The sequence below is a fragment of the Epinephelus lanceolatus genome, chromosome 20 (assembly GCF_041903045.1).
Source record: "Epinephelus lanceolatus isolate andai-2023 chromosome 20, ASM4190304v1, whole genome shotgun sequence".
Taxonomy (NCBI): Eukaryota; Metazoa; Chordata; class Actinopteri; order Perciformes; family Serranidae; genus Epinephelus; species Epinephelus lanceolatus.
Window position 1 is genome coordinate 3054376 of NC_135753.1, and position 22165 is coordinate 3076540.

The 22165-nt window shown below is 40.7% G+C and overlaps 1 protein-coding gene across 12 annotated transcripts in view; it reads left to right on the forward strand.

Annotated features, from left to right (window-relative positions):
* sugct (succinyl-CoA:glutarate-CoA transferase) overlaps positions 1-22165 on the forward strand; it is a 317331-nt gene that overhangs the window by 23610 nt on the left and 271556 nt on the right. For all 12 annotated transcript variants that reach the window (XM_078162592.1, XM_078162589.1, XM_078162590.1 and 9 more), the window contains exons 7-8: positions 12920-13011; positions 16668-16811. In XM_078162592.1, the coding sequence (XP_078018718.1) occupies positions 12920-13011; positions 16668-16811 (236 nt within the window). The remainder of the gene's footprint in view (positions 1-12919; positions 13012-16667; positions 16812-22165) is intronic.

Genomic DNA, 22165 nt, shown 5'->3' on the forward strand with positions numbered 1-22165 from the left:
GATCAGGTCATATGGTCTTTGCTTTCTGGCAAAGAGATCAAGCCTAGCCTTGTTTACAGTTGTGACATCGCTGGACCCGTCATACATTAGAACAACAAATCTCTCCAAAGCTTGCAGGTCGCTGTCATCCACTGCAGAGGGGCAATTGCTGAGTTTTGCAAATGTGTGGCTCTCCCGTGCTGGCACAACCTGTCAATTCAGGTGCGGCTATCTAATTGATTTGGAGTAAATTAGATAACATTTGGGATACTAACTTTTAATTAGCTGACACTGAACCCCACGCTGAGTTTAACAGTAGTGATATATCACCAGTGTGCCCTGGTAGTGCAGATATTCACTCTTTCTGATTTACTTCTAATAACCAAATCAACACAACTGTATTTTGATGTATTTTTCATCGCATTGCATCTTAAAACATATAAAATAAAATTACACTAAATCCTCTTTACTGACAAAACCCAATATGTTTATATGAGAAAAGGGATCTTTTGAGGATCCAGTAGGTGGCTCACACCAGTTTCCATACTTATATTAACTGCTCCACCAAGGTGGTGGCCTGGCAGCCATCTTAAAAAAATGGCTGCCATCTTGAAATTTCAATTTGCTGTGAGCAGTTTCTTGTTATTTGACCCATATAGACTGTACATGCCAATTTTCATGCTTGTATCACTAGCTTAAGGATTAGATCACTTAACTGCTCCACTAAGGTGACAGCCATCTTGAAAAACAGCCGCCATCTTGAAATTTCAATTGGCTCCGGCAATTTTCTTGTCAAGTGACCCATGGAGACTGCCCATGCCAATTTTCATGCTTGTATCACCAACTGAACGTTTACATCACATAACTGCTCCAAAAAGGTGGCAGCCATCTTGAAAAATGGTCGCCATCTTGAAATTTCAAGTGGCTGGGAGAATATTCTTGTTAAATGACTCATAGAGACTGCTCATACCAAATTTCTTGCCTATATCACCAACTAAGCAATTACATCACTTAATTGTTCCATTAAGATGGCGGCCATCTTGAAAAATGGCCGCCATCTTGATATTTCAATTGGCTCCGGCAATTTTCTTGTCAAGTGACCCATGGAGACTGCTCATGCCAATTTTCACGCTTGTATCACCAACTGAACGATTATGTCACTTATCTGCTCCACTAGCTGTTAAAACTGCCATCATTGTATCCGACTCTGTGTACCTTGTCAATTCATTAAAAAGTGTGTGACGAGGCATTGGTAGTGTAGTGGATAGTGCCTGTGCCCCATGTTCAGAGGTGATGCCTCGCTGCAGCAGTTGCAGGTTCAAGTCCAGCTTGCAACCACTTCTGCATGTCACCCCCCCCCCCCCCCCCTCCCAGCCCCAAAAAATTATTTTTTTAAAAAAAGTGTGTGACACGGCTCACAAACCTCACCGCACTTTAGGGACTGTTCTTTACTTATGAAGGGGAGGAGGGTGGCTGGTTGCTTCTTATTTTATTTATTTATTTAATTTTGATCCCCCCATGTTCATCACTCATTGATGCTGTTTTTGAAGTATGAATAAGTCAATAAGTAATTTATTCCATTGAAATATCATTGATGTAGCCTATAATAGAAAAGTGATTTATCTTTTTTTTAAATGACAAAAGGCACATCTGACTCATTTTCGTTGTGGTATCGTGACACTACTCAGAACCATGATATTTTCATTGGTATCGTACAGTGGGATCCAGTTTTGGTACTGTGACAACACTAATCTGGAGGGGGTTCATCTGCAAAAACTAATAAAAAACTAAACAACGATATTCGGTATTCGGTACTCTGTATTCGGCCAAACGTTTAATATTATTCGGCTTCAGCCACGGCCACAAATTTTCATTTTGGTGCATCCCTACTAAACATAAAGGGAGGTGAAACATGGTCACCATTGATACAAAGCATCCAAGTAAGAGTTGACCACAACATAGAAATGCATAGAAATAACAGGCCTTTGGTTAACATATGTAAACATTAGAATGTAATGTACCATATTAGCCAAAGTTAGACCAGTTTAGTCTGTGCAGACAACTTCAAGTTTAATCCTCAGCAGGTTTATTTCATTATTTATTTATTTTTTTAATTGAATTTATTTAAACGTTTCTACATGAATACTTCAATCAGGAGAGACTCGTTTTTAATGGCAAAAGAATATTTATTAACATGTGATCGTATGAATAAGAATGTGGAAAGTCTTTGGCGATTAGACCCTGTAGAGATGGTTTGATTTAAGGAGGGTGATGACTCCATAGTCGAATATAGAGGGACAACTGACCATTTGACATGAGGTGATCTTTACCTTACCAGCAGGCAACAGGCTTCTAATAAGACTATGGAATGGATACGTGCATAGTTAGGTATATGACAGAAATAAGCCCTGAATGAGATACAACTCTGATGAGAGACGTGTGGTAGGAATATGTCTGGAATGACAGCTAGGGAGCTGCAAAATAATGGATGGTGATAGATGATAGATTGAAAAGGAAAGCAGAGGGCAAACATGTTGAGGTCTAACCACCAAATAATATAAAAGCCAGAGATTAAGTAAGCTGTGACAAGAGAAATAATGGTGATATGCCAGAAAGGAAGGCTGAAAAGTGTATGGTTCTGCAAACCATGGGTGTCTATATGTTGAACATAATAATAATAATAATAATAAGGACCAGCTGAAATGAACGCTTGTAAGACCAAACAGAAATTAAGGTCAGAAGACCAACTTAAATAAAATGTTAAAAAGAACATTAAGGTCCAGCGACCAAACATAAATTAAAGTCAGCAATTTTCAGCATGACAGCAACAGAAATTAAGGGTCCGATGACCGAACTAAAATTACCGTGACTGGTGCAAGGTCCTAGTGACCTGGGCCTATCCACCTTATTTTCAAACACGGAAGTAAATAGTGATCAACTTCCGTGTTTTTGTGCGTGACTTCCGGTCAGCCGCTTTCCCTCATGCTTTCCTTTACCGGAGCTAACGGTGCAAGCTAATTTTTTTCAATTTTCAATTGTTTATGTTAGTCAGTCAGTCAGTTAGTTAGTTAGTCTGTGTATTTTATATAGATAACTGTGCCCACGTTTCCGTTATCCGGTAATTGCCGGTAAAAATAATTCCCTCTAAACTCGAATAAATCGCACGTCAATCAAAAACTATGAACCAAAAAATCACAATCTATCCCGAGTGAGACAAACTGCTTGAACCCCGTCTCCAGTGTACCAGCAGAGAACCTGCAGAACCGAATCAGCGAAAAAACACACCGCGCTACACAGCCTACCTACCTGAGCAGCTGAAGCTGCGGCTCGCACCCTCAACACACAGACACACAGACTGTGCTTCTGCTTGCCAGCCAAACGTGTGCGCAACTGTGAGAAATAAATATGAGGTGTACGCTGCTTTTCTATCTTTTCTTTTTCCTTTTCTTTCTTTCTTTCTGTCAGCGACATACACTTCTAACACAGGACGGGTTGTTTTTATTGACTGAGTTGATTATTAAGCCATAGTGATGCGCGGATCGGCTCTGATAGCACCCAAATCAGCATGTACGCATCAACCATCCAGCCGTTACAACATGATTGAACTAGCAAAGCAGTTTTGTGTTGCTATGTGTGATATTTATTCAGTTTTGGGAAATCACGATGTCTAGAAAACATCAGTGGCTGCAGTTGACAGGGACAGCTAATATTAGCAGCTGTTAAAAGCCTCCCGTTGTCGAATACGACATGAAACTACTCCAGTTAGCTCAATCATGTTGTAACTAAGACATCCCCTGGAAAAAATATTTTTTTCAGACTGTCTATTGAGTTATTACAGACACCGGTAACGGCTAACAGCTAACAGTTAGCCCAGCTAATCTACGATAACCATGTTATTAATTACACACACAGAAATAGTAATGTTTGTTCAATCATTGTGTTTATAGACTTTACAAACATCAGATTAGTCTAAACGGTGATATAGTGACGTGAAAAATTTGACATACATATATACATATATATATATATATATATATATATATATATAGCTAAACTCAACAAGGTAAACAATAAGGCGATTCTCATTTACACAGTGGTCAAGAATGCTGGACCGGAAGTGTCGCACAAAAAAACGGAAGCTGGCTGCGTTCTGTTTTGCCTCCGTGTTTCCGTGAAAAATGAGGTGAATATGTAGAACATAATAAAAGGTCAATGAGGACTGAACATAAATAAAAGGTCATGAGACCACACAGAAATTAACGTCATCATTGACAAACAGAAATTACGGTCTGACGACCGAAAAGAAATTACCGTGTATGAGCATGAGGTCCCGTAGACCTGGGTGCACAAACTGGGGTCTTAAAGACCATCAGTAGAACAAAATAAAAGGTCAGAAGACCAACAAAAATAAAAGGTCATAGACCGAACAGAAACTAAGGTCAGAAGACCAACTTAAATAACATGGTGAAAGTAAAATAAGGTCCAACAACCAAACAGAAATTAAGTCTGTATGACAAACGGAGATTAATAGTAGCACGACCAACAAGAATTAAAAGTTACATGGGGTCCCGAGGACCACGAATGAGCATTCAGAGGGCGGTCCCGAAGACCTTGGGTGTTGGTGCATACAGCATGGGATCCCACAGACCATGATGGAGCATTTACATGAGGTCCCGAAGACCATGGGTGTTAGAGGATACAGCATGAGGTCCCACAGACCATGATGGCGCATTTACATGAGGTCCGAAGAATGAGGGTGTTAGTGCATACAGCATCGAGGTCCCACAGACCGTGATTGTGCATTTGCGTGAGGTCCCGAAGTCCATGAAAATGAGTGAGCAGCATGATAAAGTCAAGCAAGGTAATGGAAATGAACCAATAGTATTGCATTAATTCAAGGCCAACTTGAATAAATGAGTACAGCAGAATAGGTCCCAAGACCAGCAGATAATGAATCAGCAGACAGAAATTATGATTAGATAACCAAAATGAAATATTCATGGGTGATGCATGATTGTGGATTAAAAAGTGATAGACGTGAACAGTTAGCAGACGAGTGGGTGTTAGTGCATGTGGCATGTAGTTAGAGGACCGTGGACGACTGTGCATACGGCATTAGATTACGTAGAACATGGGTGTTGTGGGAACATGTGATAAATGACAGCCATCTAAACTGAACTGAGGCAGACGGAATAGGAATCATATGAACAAGTGCAAGGAAAATAGGACTGAACAGCAAGCAAATTTCAGGTCATTGGCAAATGGCTGATGTATGACTGTGACTCCATCAAATATGAAGGTGAGCAATAGGACAAACCATAACCGAGATTTGATTGAGAGGTAGCAGATGTGAAAACCACAAAAGACCACCACCAGCTATATGACTGACTTAGCAAGAAATTAGGGAGCAGAAACTTGATTTATGAAATGGTGCAAAAATGGGGCCAGACCTGGCTCCCCCCAAAAACCCACAATGGGTAATTTGCTAATCCGCTGATAGTAGAAAAATTCTGCCCTGGCAATTATTATGACAGTTGAGATTTATGATGATTGACATAGGGTCGCCAATGGCTAAAACAGCTTGTAAAAGGTCAGATGGCCATGCTACTGGTTTTATTTGGTAGAATTGACATTGTTAATGTTGCTGTTGGCCCTGGCTTAATGTGAGTAGGGGAGAGTCTGCTAGCCGCTAGGGTACTTTATACAATTTAAAATGGCATAGGCTTGTGCTAAAACATTGGCATGATGTGTTTGTGGGGAAAGTGTGTCCAGTAAAAGACAAGGCTATGTCTGTGAATGCTGCAAGTTATAGTGAAGCCGACTGTGTGCTTGTGTTTGAAATCGTCGCCACTTAGCCATGTCAAATGCTTCTCTCAGGTGTGGCTTGAACCAGCCACACTTCACAGCACTGCACAGGAACCCCACTGCTGACTAGTGTGTTTGAGGAGTAACATTGTGCAGCTGCATGTTTTCAAAAGTGGATAAGATCCCTGTCTTTGCATTTTATTTTGATCATTCTTTTAATTGCTTATGACATTTCAAATGTGGCTCGGCTCGCAACTGAAGATACCGAGATAATTATGGTGTATCGCCAGTCAGCCTGAAATAAAGAGATATGATTTTATTTATTTTTATTTTTATATATAAGAATATTTTATTTTATTAATTTTTTCCCCCCTATTGCTCAGCCTTAATAGATACTACTAACACTTGATTGGGAAATTCAATGCTAAATGCATCCATCTCAACAATAAGTGGACCAAGATTATTGCCCAATTACATGTAGTGGGTCCTTTATGATAAATGCCCTACCACTGTACTGGACGAGTGTCACTAAAAGGATTAGAGGTTGCATGGGCATCTTCGAGAGTATACTGACCAGCTGTATTTATTATTTATTTTATTTTATTTATTGTTTATTTGATAGGGACAGATACATTAAAGGAACTATATGTAAGAAATCTAAAGCAAATAGTCGTAAAATCATCCTAATATGTCACAGAGACTAAGGAATAATGTTCATATAACATACTGATCTCACTGACAACAATAGTACAGCCAGAATATTCACATTTAAAAAAACATTTTTACAGTCCACAAATCATGATTATGTTTTGAATTTGTGTTTTGGCCTGTTTGCGCCACCCACCGCTGTCTACCAGTCACACAGTCAGTAGAGTCTCAGCATCAGTTACAGTTATGACTGAGCTACAGCAGCACGGCAAGCAACATTAGCAGTGTCCCGGTACATAGCATTAGCAGCCGGCTCCTCCTCGGCTGTATCCCGGCAGCAGCGTTAGCAGTGTCCCAGTACATAGCATTAGCAGCCAGCTCCTCCTCAGCTGTATCCCGGCAGCAGCGTTAGCAGTGTCCCGGTACATAGCATTAGCAGCCGGCTCCTCCTCAGCTGTATCCCGGCAGCAGCGTTAGCAGCAGAGAAGCCAGACTTGTTCGAATGGTCCGCTGGAAAACCGAAGATCAAGAATGCGGCGACGCGGCCCTGCCACGGCAGCCGCCCGTGGGCAAACAAATCAGTCTCCAGCATGCCGCTGTCCAGCAACCTCGAATCTGTAGGGGAGGGGGGGCGGACACAACTCGTGGCAGTATTTTGAATTTGAGTGCAGTAACCGTTTTGGCGACATTCTTACATACAGCGCGTTTAACATATAGAAGTGCATAGCAATTATCCAATGCAATGTATCACAGAATTTGTAGCTTTTGCTAATTTCCAATGCCCGTCCCTAGAAGGGCCTTTAAAATAACAACTTAGTAACTTTTTCCCCTGTAGGCAGTAGACGAATGATGCTCTGGATCACTGCTGAATACAAACGGAGCATCCATGGTGCAATGATGCCATCTGCATATGAAAGGGCGACCACGCGGCAGTCTTGCTGAGCTCAAAATGAGTTACCAACTACTATGCATGCCCTTAATGTGCGTGAGATCGGGAAAAGGTAAGGCTAATTAGAGGCTGCCCTACGGTCTGCTCTACATGACACGGACTGAGGCATGTTCCGGGCACCGATTCATGGATGACATCATAGAATTAGTGAATCTGTGATGGATATAATTGTGAAAGACAGCTCGAATTACATTAAACTATTTACTACTGGGAACTGTGATTACCAGAACTGAGCAGTGTGGCATACCACTGAACTGCAGACAGTCTCAAAACATGACGATTATAAAATAGCACAAGTGTTGAGAAAACGGCCCAGAGCGCCACCAGGACGGAGCTGACATCACAAGGACCTTTTTAATCAGGACGTAGAATAGAGCAAACAGGACGATTGAGCCCCAACCATTGTGCATCTGGTCCCACACCACTAAGGACAGCTTCACCTGCGGGACTTGGACTGTCGAATTCTTGGGTTTATTGCTTGACGCCGACCAAAATATTCTGTCGTTAACTTTTTATTACTGTATTTACACGCTGTTTGTGCCTTCTTAAATATATTAATGGTAGTGCGTGCATTTTCTACGTTCCTGTACAGCTTGGTGATTAACGGGGGCTAACTGATTTGAAGTACAGTGTTTCCCCTATATGCAACTAGCGGCACACTGCCGCTGCTTTTTTAAAAATTTTTTCCCTCCGTCTCAGCTCTTTAGAAACTACCGTTATATTATTTGGCTCTACAGACACTTCATATCCAGATCAATTCACACACTTGAGAGTAAAGCATATAAGAGGAGAGGAGAGGGCTCCGTTTTGATGCGCACACAGACATGTGCACACACGCACAGGTGAGAACGCTAGAGCATTTTCCTGACCAAACCCGACCCAAGCCCGGCACAGTTTGTTACCTGACATAGTTATTGTTGTGGACAGTGTGTAAGTAACCATAAAAAGACTACTGTTACGCACAGACAAACGCGCTGCTCACACAGCAGCGCAGCACGGCATTGTATGTGCATCCAGTTGGAGCGCAGGTAAATAACAACTTCCAGTGCTTAAATAGGTCATAGCACAAAACAGCAACATGCCCCCGTGCCAATGGCTGCTTCTGTATTACTGTGCATATGATAAAAGGCAACCCAGCAGGGAAAAGGAGGTAGGATGGTACTGCAATAGAGGCGCAAGAATTATCCTTTGGGTATTTTATTTTATTTTATTATTTATTTTTTTATTTACTCATCAAAACCTGTCTTGGAAAAGCAAGGTGGATTTATTTAGGCCTATAGCACATTTCAAACCTAAAGGCAAACCCGAAGTGTTTTACAGATTAGTCAGACAAGTTCATTGTAGCCAAATCGCAGAGCAATCCTGGAAGGGCTGAACAATTAGTAAAACTGATTCAATTAGAAGTTGATCTATGAGTACCAATATCATGATCTCAGTTACCTTAGAGGGCTTCCAGCACACAACTTCCTTCTTAATTTTTATTTTATTTTCAATTTTCTAATATATTAATCAATTTGAAACATTCATTTAATTACTTATTAATACAGACTAGCTGAACACTATAACTCATTGAATGCAAGATATCAAATATTAGCAGATTTAAAGAACGGCCACCTGATGAACAGCTGATGTGAGAGCATGTGCATAGACACGCATTCAAACTACACTGTGTTTCCTGAAAATAAAGGAATGTGAGTAAATACGAGTACTATAATGAGTGCGTTTTTAATTGTTTGTGCTTGATAATAGTATATTCTCTGTCAGTCACCAATAAAACCCACACCGAAAAATTGCTGAGGGGCTTTTAATTTGAAATGATACAGGAAGTGTGGTAAGATAATGCCATGATACGCATGTGAATTTATTTATTTTTTATGAATGAAGACAAAGAGGAAAACTCGCTTTTCTTGAAATGAGCGCATACCATTGTAAAGGAGAGGGCTTAGTGTGCCTGCCTGGTATGCTTACTTTGATGAAACCCAATGAACCAAAAATCAAGGCCGCTATTACAGTATTACGGTAAGTGTTTTCCCATTGAAACGAGGTGTGACAGGAGGAGGAAATAAATCACTTCATATTAATGATGCAGTGATAATATTTGTCTGCAGTACTGAATGGATTAGAAGGCAGATCATATGAGACACACTTAATTTAAACAGTGAGGGCAGCTCATGATCAGATGGCTTAAACCGCCGGCTCTCTTGCCGTAAGGGATCCAGGTGCACCGGGGCTGGAGAGACTGGAGGCAGAATGAAGCGCTGGTTCGGGCTGGACGTTGGCTGCGGAGTGGACGCCAGCTGGCTGCATGTGGTGACTGGCTGCATATGGAGGCCTGCGTTGATGAGGACGCTGATGAGGCAGAGGCTGAAGCATATCCAGGGACTGAAGCAAGGTGTGCGTGGAAAACTTGGCCGGAGTAACCAGGGACTGTGCTTGGCAATCCGGGTGTACGTATGCAAAGTGTCCCGAAGAAACAGATCATGTTGCGTGTAGTATTGGGCCAATATCTTGAATTCGCACATGTCACTGAGATCAACACTGGAGATAGAAACGAAGGCTGAAGTTGCGTGTTGACAATACTGACTTGTAACAGGCGAAACTGCCTGAACTGAAGGACGTGATGAGTGAGAGATGATTCCGTTTCTGCTGAGGAATCGCACAAGGCTGTTACTATCAATAAGAGACTGCAAAGTAAAAAGTAAGGTGAGTGACTGCCAGTGCGAAGATTCTGCCTAAAATGATGGCTGGCATCAGCAGAAGAGAGAGCAGATTTAAAATTTTGCAGTGGCATCCTGATTGTATGAGAGATCGTGGCAAAGTGTGATTGGATAACAAGAGGAGTGAACACCCATAGTCAGCTGATTAGAGGGAGTAGTGAGAGTGGGATGGAGAGAAATGTGAAAGGGTGAGCTCTTCTCGCTCTTTATGCCTTCATGTATTTTGTCTTAATACCTTTCTTTCCATTTCATTTCTTTCCTCCCTTTCCTTTGTCTTTTAACTGCCTTTAAGTTTTAAAACTCCCACTTCTCTGTTCCAGCTTCATCACTCCCACATTTTTTTGTTTTCGCTTCCTTCCTCCTCCTCCTTCTTTAAGGAAAAAAACTACATTACCCAGGAGGCCTCATTAAGCTGCAGCAGCTGGATGCAGTGGGCAGATTTATAGCCTGGTTTCATCCTGAGCTGTCTGAAACTGAGCAGGATGCTTCATAGATTGATGTCTCCATCCCCCAAAAACTCTAATTCCTGTCAGTTTGTAACAAAAGGGAAAAAAAGGTTGTTGGTCTCAGTTACAGCAGGATGTTCAGCTGCTGATAGATCATATTCAACAGTTTTAGTAACAGATTCTGTAAACCCTTACATTTCTGCTGATAGTTTTACAAACTATCCATCAGTTCTTAGAATGATATCGTTCTCTCCATGCAGTTGCTGGTTTTACTTAATTTTAATGAAAATCAACCAACAGAGAGATGATCCATTGACGTTTAGTAACTTTATTTCACAAAGCTGATCCTAAAGATTGCTGTCTGGGCCAAACTGGGGAATATTTTAATAGATTGGTATTGGCAGAAATACAACCAGTCTCTTCTCTAGCTGATCACATCACATCAGTTTCAGGAGTAACATTCTATTAAACAAATTCTGATTATTTAAGCTGATCTACTTCAAAGTTTTGAACCAGGACCTTTAGTATTTGGATCATGTAGCTCATGAAAAATAAGGTTATTTCAGTGTGTCAGATATTTAATGTCAGTTTATGTTAAAATCTCTCTATATTTATGTCTCTGTTAATCTTTTTAAGTATCAGATAAGACTTAGTGTCCGGAGAAGATATGATATGAAGAACCAAAGAAAACTTGATCAGGCATCCCTACTTTACTTCTTTATATTTTTGTGGCAGCTCTTATTCTCAAAACATTACAAAATGTTCTCTTGTGGCATAAAAAGACACATTTGTAGACACATATATTTGCATTTGATGTTGTTTGTAGTCTTTCATTTTTCACGTGTATCATTTGTTGCTACTTCTGCTTTTAAATTGCTCAACATTGACAATAATTCTTAAAGAATTTACAGAAAAAGACCCTTAACGAAGATAAATATAAAATATCTGAGGTCTGACATATTGAAGTGGACAATTTGACATGTTGATAGACAATTATGTTTTCAGGCTGTCCGTTCATCCGTCTCATTATGTGATACCTCAAAAATGCCTTGGAAATGGAAATTTCATCACATTTGGCACAAACTTCCACTTGGACTCAACAATGACCTAATTAGATGTTGATGCTTAAAGTTCAAAGGTCACTGTGACCTTGCGTCTGTCTCATTCTCGAGAACACAATATCTGAAGAACGAATACCAATATCTGAAATTTGGCACAAATGCTCACTTGGACTCAAAGAGGAACTGAAGAATTTGGTGGTCAAAGGTCAAGGTCACCGTGACTTTGTGTCTATCTCAAGAATGCCTTGGGGAAATTTTCCTTGAGGAAAACATATTTTTGGCCATTAACTCAAGAATACCTGTGCTAGTTATGGCAAAATTTCACACAAATGTCTCGTAGGATAAAATGATAACTTAAGTAATAACATTTTATATCTAAAAGGTCAAAGGTTAACTTCACTGTGACATCATAAGTTTTTCTGACCATTACTCAACATCATATCAGGAACAGAAGGGGAAACATTTGGTCAGATAATGAATTGGTCACACTAATCTTGAAACTGTACTGATTGTATAGATCTTCTCTGTGTGAATCATCCATGTTTTAGAGTTTGTAGCTTCTTTGCAGCAACATCCATATTTGAGGCATTGTCTGCTGTGACTACATATGAGTCTGGATGACATAGATGTAAACTGTAACTGAAACTTGACCGGTTTGTGGAGGAATACAACCACTAGGCAGTAATTCTAGTTTTGTTTGAGACATTTTTAAAAAAAATCCTCCTCTGCTGTATTTCACGTTTTAAGAAAATAAATTTTTTAGGGTTAATTGATGCACAGAAATGACCTGATGTTTTTTCAGACTTTTGACTGCTCCCCTCTTTATGGATGTTCTAAACAACCAGATTGTGCTGCTAAAGCTCCACCTTTGTTACACATTTTGAATACCAACTTCACTGATTTCACTCCATCTTTGGAGCTCAGAATTCATCATTTCACTCAGTTGTTTCTATCTCAACATGTGAGTTTAAATATGTGTCGTTTGGTCCTGTCAGTGGGCAGGTGATCATTTTCAAAGCATTTATGGGAATTTTTTTGTTGATGTGAAAATGAGCTGTGTCTGGACTCTTTAGGAAATCAATCTGGTTGTTTAGTCAGAGCGGCAGACTCAACACACAGCTGGAATGTGGTTTTCCTGGAAGAGGACGACAGTTTGATTCCCCGCTGTGTTTCCTCTCAGGTCAGAGAGGAACCAGCCCACTGGGTACAAAGGTAATAATCTGTGTGTGTGTGTGTGTGTGTGTGTGTGTCTGTCTGTTTCTGTGTCTGTGTGTGTGTGTGTGTGTGTGTGTGTGTGTGTGTTTTTGTGTTCAGGTTATGGACAGACTGGTCCTCGGTCTCAGAGTCCAGGCTACGACTCCATTGCCTCTGCTGTGTCGGGGATGATGCACATCACTGGGCCGGAGGTCAGAGTCAGTTTTCTTCTATTCTATTCTATTCTATTGTATTCTAGTCTAGTCTAGTCTAGTCTAGTCTACTCTGTGTTCTATTCTATTCTATTCTATTCTATTCTATTCTGTTCTATTCTATTGTTAAAGCTACAACAGCCCCATCAGTCCATCTGTCAATCCAATACTTTCAATACATTCTCAGTCCCAACCCATCTAATACTAAGGCTTAGTCGGTGGCCATGCACGTCAACCATGATGCTCTATGTACCTCTCCATCATTCAAGGTTGGTGTGTCAATTTATGCTATTTATATGCATTGCGTCATTTCAAAATAAATCCGTTTTCACAGGAAATCTAGAGTTTCTGCTTGTTGAATATACACAGTCTCTTCACAAAATAAACTGAGGACATAGGTAAAAAACTTTATTTTTAGGTTTACTTCTTAAGTTTTAAGGCCCAAACACACTGAAAGTGATCCTCCATTTTGAATTACACTCATTGTTTTAAATGGCCAATCATGCACTATAAGCATTACGTGGTGCATCAAACCGCTTCAACGCCCCTACTACAACCTTGTTTCAATTTTGGAGAATCAAATGAAGACCCAGCGATGAAAATGAGTAAGGCAGGGGAGAGACAGAGAGATGGAGAGAAAGAGAGGCGGGCATTAGAGGATGACATGAAGTCCCACTTCCACAAAACAAAATTCTGTTTGGTCCCTTTTAGTATGTATTTTTACATCTTCACTGACCAGTGGATACTAGGTCAAGAAGGAAAGCTACATTCACTGAATGTAGAGTCTGTAGGCAAACCCCAGAGATCTTGCCTCCGGAAGAAGAGCGGAAGAGCCCTGGTTTCCGGTTGTAGGCTGTTTGTAGTCCGCGTGATATTGACCAATCCCGTTTGAGCCAGCTGCAGTTGTTGCCAGGTTAAACGGTCCGTGCGGTGAACTAACGAAGCGGAACATAATTGGCGTCACTGCAAACTCTGAATCCATCGCAATGGTTCAGCATATTTACTTATATATAAACAGAAGTTGGAAACGGAAATTCGCCTCCTCCGTCCAAATCAAACCGGAATGCCAAAAAATCGGGGGTCTGCCCCCAGAGGCTGTATCGGCGTCTGCTGGAAGTCAGACGCCGAATACAGCCGATGGGTTCCGGGAATGCTTCTGCCCCAACCTGTTACCGTGTTTTGTTTTTTGATAATGGAAAACTGTTTATCCGCATTAGAACTGCGTATTCATATATAAAAACTAACCATTTCAATCAGTATAGCATAATGCTGAAATACCTTCTAACAGCTGAAACAGCTATAGTGTAAATAATTTTGTCACATTAATATTTTTAAAGTATATTTTTCGTATTTTTACTGTAATTTTCTATTCTATATTTATTTTATTGACTGTTGCAATACTTTGGCTTGTATTTTATTTCCTCTTGATATCTTTATTGTTTGCACCAAACACCAAGGCAAATTCTTTGTAAGTGAAAACGTACTTGGTCGTAAAACATATTCTGATTCTAATTGCTACAATCATGTGGGAAATAACTAGCAGTGAGTCCATTAGCTTGGTCAGATAAAAGGAATAACCATTATTGTGCTAACGAAAATTATGCATCATAATAATATTATCTTAAAAAATGATCCATTTTTCTTTAAATGTTTACCATAAAACAAGGCTCTCTGAAAACAAACTAATAGCTGCCGATTTCACATTGTTCACTCAATATAAATATTATGATTCCTGTCACGCCTGTTCCTGTTGACTTTTTTCCCTGTTTTGTGTCAGTCATGTGATGAGATGTGAAATTAACTCCCATCCAGGGGGAATCCCACAGGAATCCTGTGACCAAAGGGAATCCCCAAAAAATGTCAGTCTCTAGTGGACGTGCAATGAGAGTGCGTAACAATTTTGGGCAACAGCTGACAGCTGATGTCAGCTCCGTTAGCTGAGCTTAAAACTTTATGAACAATAGTACAATTATAATTCTGCAACAGCATTAAGTAAAGAGTTATGATTGGCTTTGCTGCAGGTGATTTTCACCCACCTGGAAGAAAAAAATAAAAGATGAAATGAGATTGCCTCTTCCCAGCTTCTAAGCAGCTGCACCCACCCAACAGTTGCCCTCCTGCATTATGTAACATTATAGGCTACTTAAATAGAAATTTATATAAAATTAATGCAGGAAAAGGAAACAAACTTGTCCAACTCCACAGAGATAAGACTAGGGTTGGGATCCAGATCCGGTTCTTTTTTGGAACCGGGTCCAAAGTTCCAGTTCCGGAACCGGTTCCATCACAATTGGAGTAACGGTTCCTTCAAACGGTTCCTAGATTGTAAAAAAAAAACCCGTCACGTGCATTTCCATTAGAGTGTGGCACGGGCCGCATATTTCTTTCCGAACCCGACCGAGCCCGACATTATTTAATGACTAAAGCACTGAGTTTGTGTCACACAGTTGTTATGGTTACAGGCTATTTAACAGGCCAGGTGTGCACCGTGGGTGCTCAGTGGAGAGGGAGACCTCCGTGTTTGAGACGGGAGTGGGTGGCGGGAGGTCCGAGGCTTCCAGCGAGGGGAGAGGGAGAAATATAACAAAATAAGATAAAATAGGAAAAACCTGTCTCCCTCTTTTATTTAATTTTCAGCGTTTAATCAAGACGGAGGCTGGCGGCAGGAGGTCCGAGGCTTCCAGCGAGGGGAGCGGTAGAAACAAACAGCCAATGTGTGTGTGTTGTGTTCAGGTGTTGTCACATAAGGTGTTACTGTAGAAATCAGAGAATCACTTTTTGTTGTTATATATTCTCAGGGAGATGATACGAGCTCTAAATCTGAAATACACACCACACACAAATGTGTATTTTCATCTAATTGTACTGTGCAACAGTTAGAATAAAGTTTTTGTATTTGTATGATTGCATTTATGTTTATTATATACTTGTTTAAGTATAGCAAGTATAATGAATATAATGTAGGAATCGGTAAGAGGAATCAGTAAGGAATCGGACTGTTAAGAAAGAATCGGTAAGGAATCAGAATCGTTAAAATCCTAACGAGTCCCAACCCTAGATAAGACCAAAGTAATTGTCTTCGGGCCACAGACAGAAAGAATGTCAGCTCTCACCTTGAGGCCCTCTCTCTTTTATAACTAGTCACACAAGAAATCTTGGTGTTGTCCTGGACTCAGATTTAAATGTGGAAATTGTATGTCTCTATTGTCTCTGTGCTGTCCACTGTTCATCTGTATTTTAGGTTTCTTCTTTGTATTTTAGATTGTGGTCTGTGTATATTGTAAATCATATGTTGGGACTACAGATGGAAATTAGCAGTTATAGCTAAATCTGGTGCAACCATCTCCTCATTTCTTGTAAATGATTAATGCTATTGCACACTGTCCCTTGATAAACTAAATAAACTAAACTAAACTAATTAAATTTCCACAGCCATATCAAATCTCTAACGTCATCTGACTACTACCAAAAAACAATGCTAGTGCAAAAAACATGTGTAACTTACATCTGTATAACGAGGCGGCGTTCACTGTAGCCAGCTCAGGCTCCGTGTTGTCCCTAGCCACCATGTCAGAAGTTGAGAAGTTTGTGATGTAGCATCCACTATGTCACAACCCTCACCCTCACCTCCAATAATGCAATGCTTCTGCTAGCAGGATGGTGAGCCAGTGCGTCCAGGTGTTGCCATGACGGACCTGGCAACGGGACTGTATGCACACGGAGCCATCATGGCCGCCCTGCTGCAACGACAGAAGACTGGGCGGGGAGTTCACATCGACTGTAACCTGCTGTCTTCACAGGTAACAGCTCGGAGAGAGTGTGTGTGTGTGTGTGGGTGTGTCTGTGCGTGTGCGCGCGCGCGCGCGTGTGTGTGTTATCTCCATATTTAACTGCAGCTGAGTCAATTTATCAAATTTTTGAGTTAATTGCTGAAATTTCAAACTATAACTGCTGTGATCTATTCAGGTCTGTATCAGCCCAGAAGTAATTTTAATGAAGTCAGTTATGTGTATATATATATATATATATGTGCGTGTGTATATATGTATATATATATATATATATATATATATATATATATATATATATATATATATATATATATATATATATACTATATATATATATATATATGTATGTAAAGGTAAATAAAAATTAAATTCATTTTGCTTGCATATTCAAACTTTACAGACATTATAAGACGCTATTCTTCAGTCAACCATTCAAAGAAGGAGAAAATTCCATTCTTGCATTAGGCCCAATGTCAAGACTCTGTTATTACTATTAAAACAAACTCATGAAACAAAACTGAATAAATGCCATGTACCTCTTTTTGTAAATGCAGTCACTTCAAGCCTTTAACAGCCCAGCTGGCACTGGACGTCAGAAACATGTTGGACTCTTATGTCGGACAGAGGTTAAATTTTGGTTGGAATGTAAATTGGGTTGATGATATTTCAAATGTCTGGATGTTGATGTTATGACATTTTGCAGACATTGGGTTTTGTTCTAGTTTGGAAAATATTAGGTTTTAGTGACTTACCAACACAAGTGAAAAACAACAAAATGTTAATGTCATCTCTTGATAGTATTCTATGTGAAATTGACCTTTCTTCCAAGTGGCAACCTCCAAGGCTGAAAAATGAAGCAAACACTGAAGTGCCAGAAACTGCAGTTCCTCTAATGTCCACTTGAGGCTGGCTCCAAGAGCGAGTCAATCCCCATAGACCCCTATGTTAAAATGTCCAACTTTACAAGAGATATAAACATGTTTACAACCTGGCTCAAAAAACAGTTTTGGTGTCTAAAGCTAATTTCAGCATTCATGAAAACTGTACGGGGGCTAAACCTTTATAGAACTCATCTGTTTAGGCTTAAAGTTACGTATATATAAAGGCGAGCCTCTTTGAGTGACAGGCAGACTACTGATAGAGTCTTCAGCTTCTTAGTCTGATCCACCCCCCACTCCTTCAATCAATCAATCAATCAATCAATCAATCAATCAATTCAATTTTATTTATAAAGCCCAATATCACAAATAACAATTTGCCTCAGAGGGCTTTACAGCATATGACATTCCTCTGTCCTTTGGACCCTCACAGCAGATAAGGAAAAACTCCCCCCAAAAAAACCCTTTAATGGGGAAAAAAATGTTAGAAACCTCAGGAAGAGCAATTGAGGAGGGATCCCTCTTCCGGGACGGACAGATGTGCAATAGATGACGTACAGAACAGATCAACATAATACATTTACAGTAATCCGTATGACAAAATGATACATAAAGAGAGACAGAGACAGAGAGAGATGCAGGACAGTAAGTCATGATAATAGCTTACAACAACATTAATTAAAGTAATAATATTATAATAATAATTACGGCTATTGTGGTACAATATGTAGAAGGTATATATTAATATATGATAGTTTATGTATGTGACAAAAATCATATGTGTATAACAGAGATGGGACCAAGTCACACATGTGCAAGTCTCAAGTAAGTCTCAAGTCTTAACCTTCAAGTCTCAAGTAAGTCCCAAGTCATTTTTTCTTGGGCAAGTCAAGACAAGTCACAGGTTATGTCAAGTCAAGTCAAGTCAAGTCAAGTCCTGTAATAGGTCAAGTCAAGTCCAAGTCAAGTCCCCTTATTATTGTAATTTTACCTGCAGACTCTGATCTTAATAAAGTGAAAAGACAAGATATAAGTAACTGTCAGTACACACACACACACACACACACACACACACACGCACACACACACTAACCAAGGCAGCGGCCAAAATCACCCATTTAGCTCATTTAACCCTGTGTTGCTCGTTCATAAAATGTACAACCGGTCTTGTGATGACCCGGACAGAATGTTCGCTCACGTTTTCTGGGGTTAATGTTAGCAAATAAATTAGAAAACAAGTTCCACCAACCCGACCAACCCCCCCCCCCCCCCCCCACCCACCCCACCCCCGTATCGTATCAAGCTAACGTTAGCTAACTACCAACTAACCAGATAATATTAGCTAATTGACAAGCACTTACTGGGCAGAATGGCTCTTCAAATGACGAACAAAGTTAGAAGTTGTCGCCTGGCTGTCCGAGATGTTTATGCCGCATGTCTTGCACTGTGCTGTTCGTCTTTTGCCGTAATAATGGTAATTCCGAAAGCCAAAGACGATGACTCTCGGTACCCCTCCTGCTGACATGTTGATGCCTATCTGATGTAAGAGGGCCTGTTTCTCCAATAAACACGTAAGGTACGTAGAGAGGGCATGACTGATTGTTCTCAGCCTGCGCTCCTACCAGGTAATCGACATTATTTTTTAAATTAATTTATTAATTTTATATTCTAACTGAAAACATGATGTGAATAACACTCAAGTCATTCAAGTCATCATGTCTCAAGTCAAGTCAAGTCCTGAGTCTTTAATGAGTCTCAAGTCTTTTATTTTTTGTCAAGTCAAGTCACAAGTCATCAAAACAGCGACTCGAGTTGACTCAAGTCCAATTGACAATGACTCGAGTCCCCATCTCTGGTGTATAATAACAGTAAAAGTATGACTAATAACAGCAGCAGTAGGCGGCATCAGGCACAACTCGCTTACCGCAATACGTCAGCACGTCCACACAGTCATTCACGATAGAACAGAAGGAAGGGAGGGGGATATCACTGTCCGAGGGCTGCCGTAGAATGGCAACGAGGATGTCAGCCGACCAACACTCGCTACCCGGTCCCTGGTTGCGGTGATTTGCGATGCTGGCCAGCTAGGAATTAACTAGCAGCCAGTACAGTACAGTCTTCGCTTGTCTAGTTAACATTTAGCCGTGTACTTACTGATCCATTAGAAAGAAAGCTAGCTGGACATCAGTTTTGAAGCCTCTTTGGTCACGGAGCTCCCTCCATCTCTTGAACGCCTGACTGAGGTTTACTCTTGTTTTTCCTCTTCTTTTATCACTCTCCTTTCTGATATCTTTGCCACCTCAGACAGAGGAGCTCGTTTTCTTTTGCTAGGCCGTTTTTCACTATTCTCCAAACTTTGTCCCTCTGCCATTGTGCTCGTGACTCAACTATCTCATGCCCAACTCCTCATAATGACCCACTCCAATTCCTGATTGGCTGACTGACCAATTTCGCAATACATGACACGTTTACTGCCGTAAAGCAGATTTTTTCCTTGAAATTTTGGCATCGGTGGCAGAAGCTTATTGCAAAGCCACTAAGTAACCTATGTAAACGCTGATAGTCTGATTTTACTGTGGCCTCTACCCTTTGCAACCCACATTATTTTTATAATGATATATTTAGGAAAAGATGCTATCTGTTGCCTCTTTAAGTCTAGTCTTAAATGTGGAGACGGTGTCTGCCCCCCAGACCAAAACAGGAAGGTGATTCCACAGAAAAGGAGCCTGATAGCTGAAGGCTCTGGGTCCTGATCTACTTTTGGAGATTTTAGGGACCACGAGTAACCCTGTATTCTCAGAGCGCAGTGTTCTAGTGGGCTCTCTAAGATATGATGGAGCCTGACCATTTAAGTAAGCTCCACCCTCTGGTCCAAATATGGTCACTTCTGGCTCCAAAAAACAAGATGGGGATGGCTGAAATGCCAACTTTGAGGCCTCAAAATGGTAGTCCACAAACCAATGGGTGACATCCATTATTCATAATATTGAAATTGGTCACTTGATGTCACAACCTAAATTCAACCACATATCAACATCTAAAGATGTTGGTGGGCAGCTGGGAGGATCTGCTACAGCAGTGACATTCAACTTGTGGTCCATGGGCCAAAGCTGGGCTGTGAAAGGGTGCCAGAAGGCATTTTTTTCTAATTCACTATTAAAGTATACTGATTCTGAACGGGGATGATTTTTTTACTTTGAAAATAGTTAAGGTGCCAGAGTGCCTTTGGCAGGTATCGCAGCTTCTAAACACTTTTTGTATCTGGCTAAGAGTCCTTCAATTCTTGTTTGGGGTTTTTCACCCATTCTTCCTGCAAAAGGCTTCTAGTTCTGTGAGATTCTTGGGCCCTCTTGAATGCACTGCTCTTTTGAGGTCTATCCACAGATTTTTAATGATGTTTAGGTTGGGGGACTATGACGGCCATGGCAAAACCTTCAGCTTGCTCCTCTTTAGGTAGTCTCGCTCACCAGACCTTTCTCAAGAAAAGAAAGGTCTGGCTGCGCCGACTCTCACTTTAAGATTGGAGAAAAAAACGCCCCGGCTTTTTTTATTTCTTTCAACCAATCACAATCGTTGTTGGCAGTGCCAGCAATGGTGCGCTTGCAAAAATATTGCCGGGGGGAAACAGGTTTTGGTGTAACACGCCCACAAAAATATTGCGTACAGGACGCGAACCATGGCAGAAAAATGGCTACATCCCCGCGAGATCAAACACCGCAAAAGTTAGTAAAGGACGTGTTGAAAACTGCTACACAAGGTGGTAGGGCGGGACTTCAGCGGGTGGCTCGTTGCGCCCAATGAGAGGCTGATCTATGCAGCGAACTTCCGCCCACTCAGACTACTCTGGATTTCGAGGTGTTCTTAGGCTCATTGCCCTGTTGTAGAAGCCATCCTCTCTTCATCTTCAACTTTTTTACTATTGGTGTGATATTTGCTTCCAGAATTTGCTGGAATTTAACTGAACCCATTCTTCTCTCTACCTGTGAAATGTTCCCCGTGCCACTGGCTGCAACACAAGCCCAAAGCATGATCAAACCAGTCCCGTGTTTAACAGTTGGACCGGTGTTCTTTTTATGAAATTCTGCACCCTTTTTTCTCCAAACATACCTTTGTCCAAAAAGTTATTTTCTAACTTCATCACTCCATGGGACTTGTTTCCAAAAAGCATCAGGCTTTTTTCGATGTTCCTTTGCAAACTTCTGACGCTTAATTTTGTGTTAAAGACACAGGAAAGGTTTTCTTCTGATGACTGTTCCATGAAAGTCATATTTGTACAGGTGTCACTGCACAGCTGCACAGTAGAATAACACACCACCACTCTAGAGTCTGAAAAATCTGTCTGCAGGTCTTTTGCGGTCAAGCGGGCTTTTGAGTTGCCTTTCTAACAATCCTACGTGCAGCTCTTCCAGACCTCAATTTGACCTCCACAGTTCTCGTTAACTGCCATTTCTAAATTACATTATGAACTATGGAAACCGCTCCCTG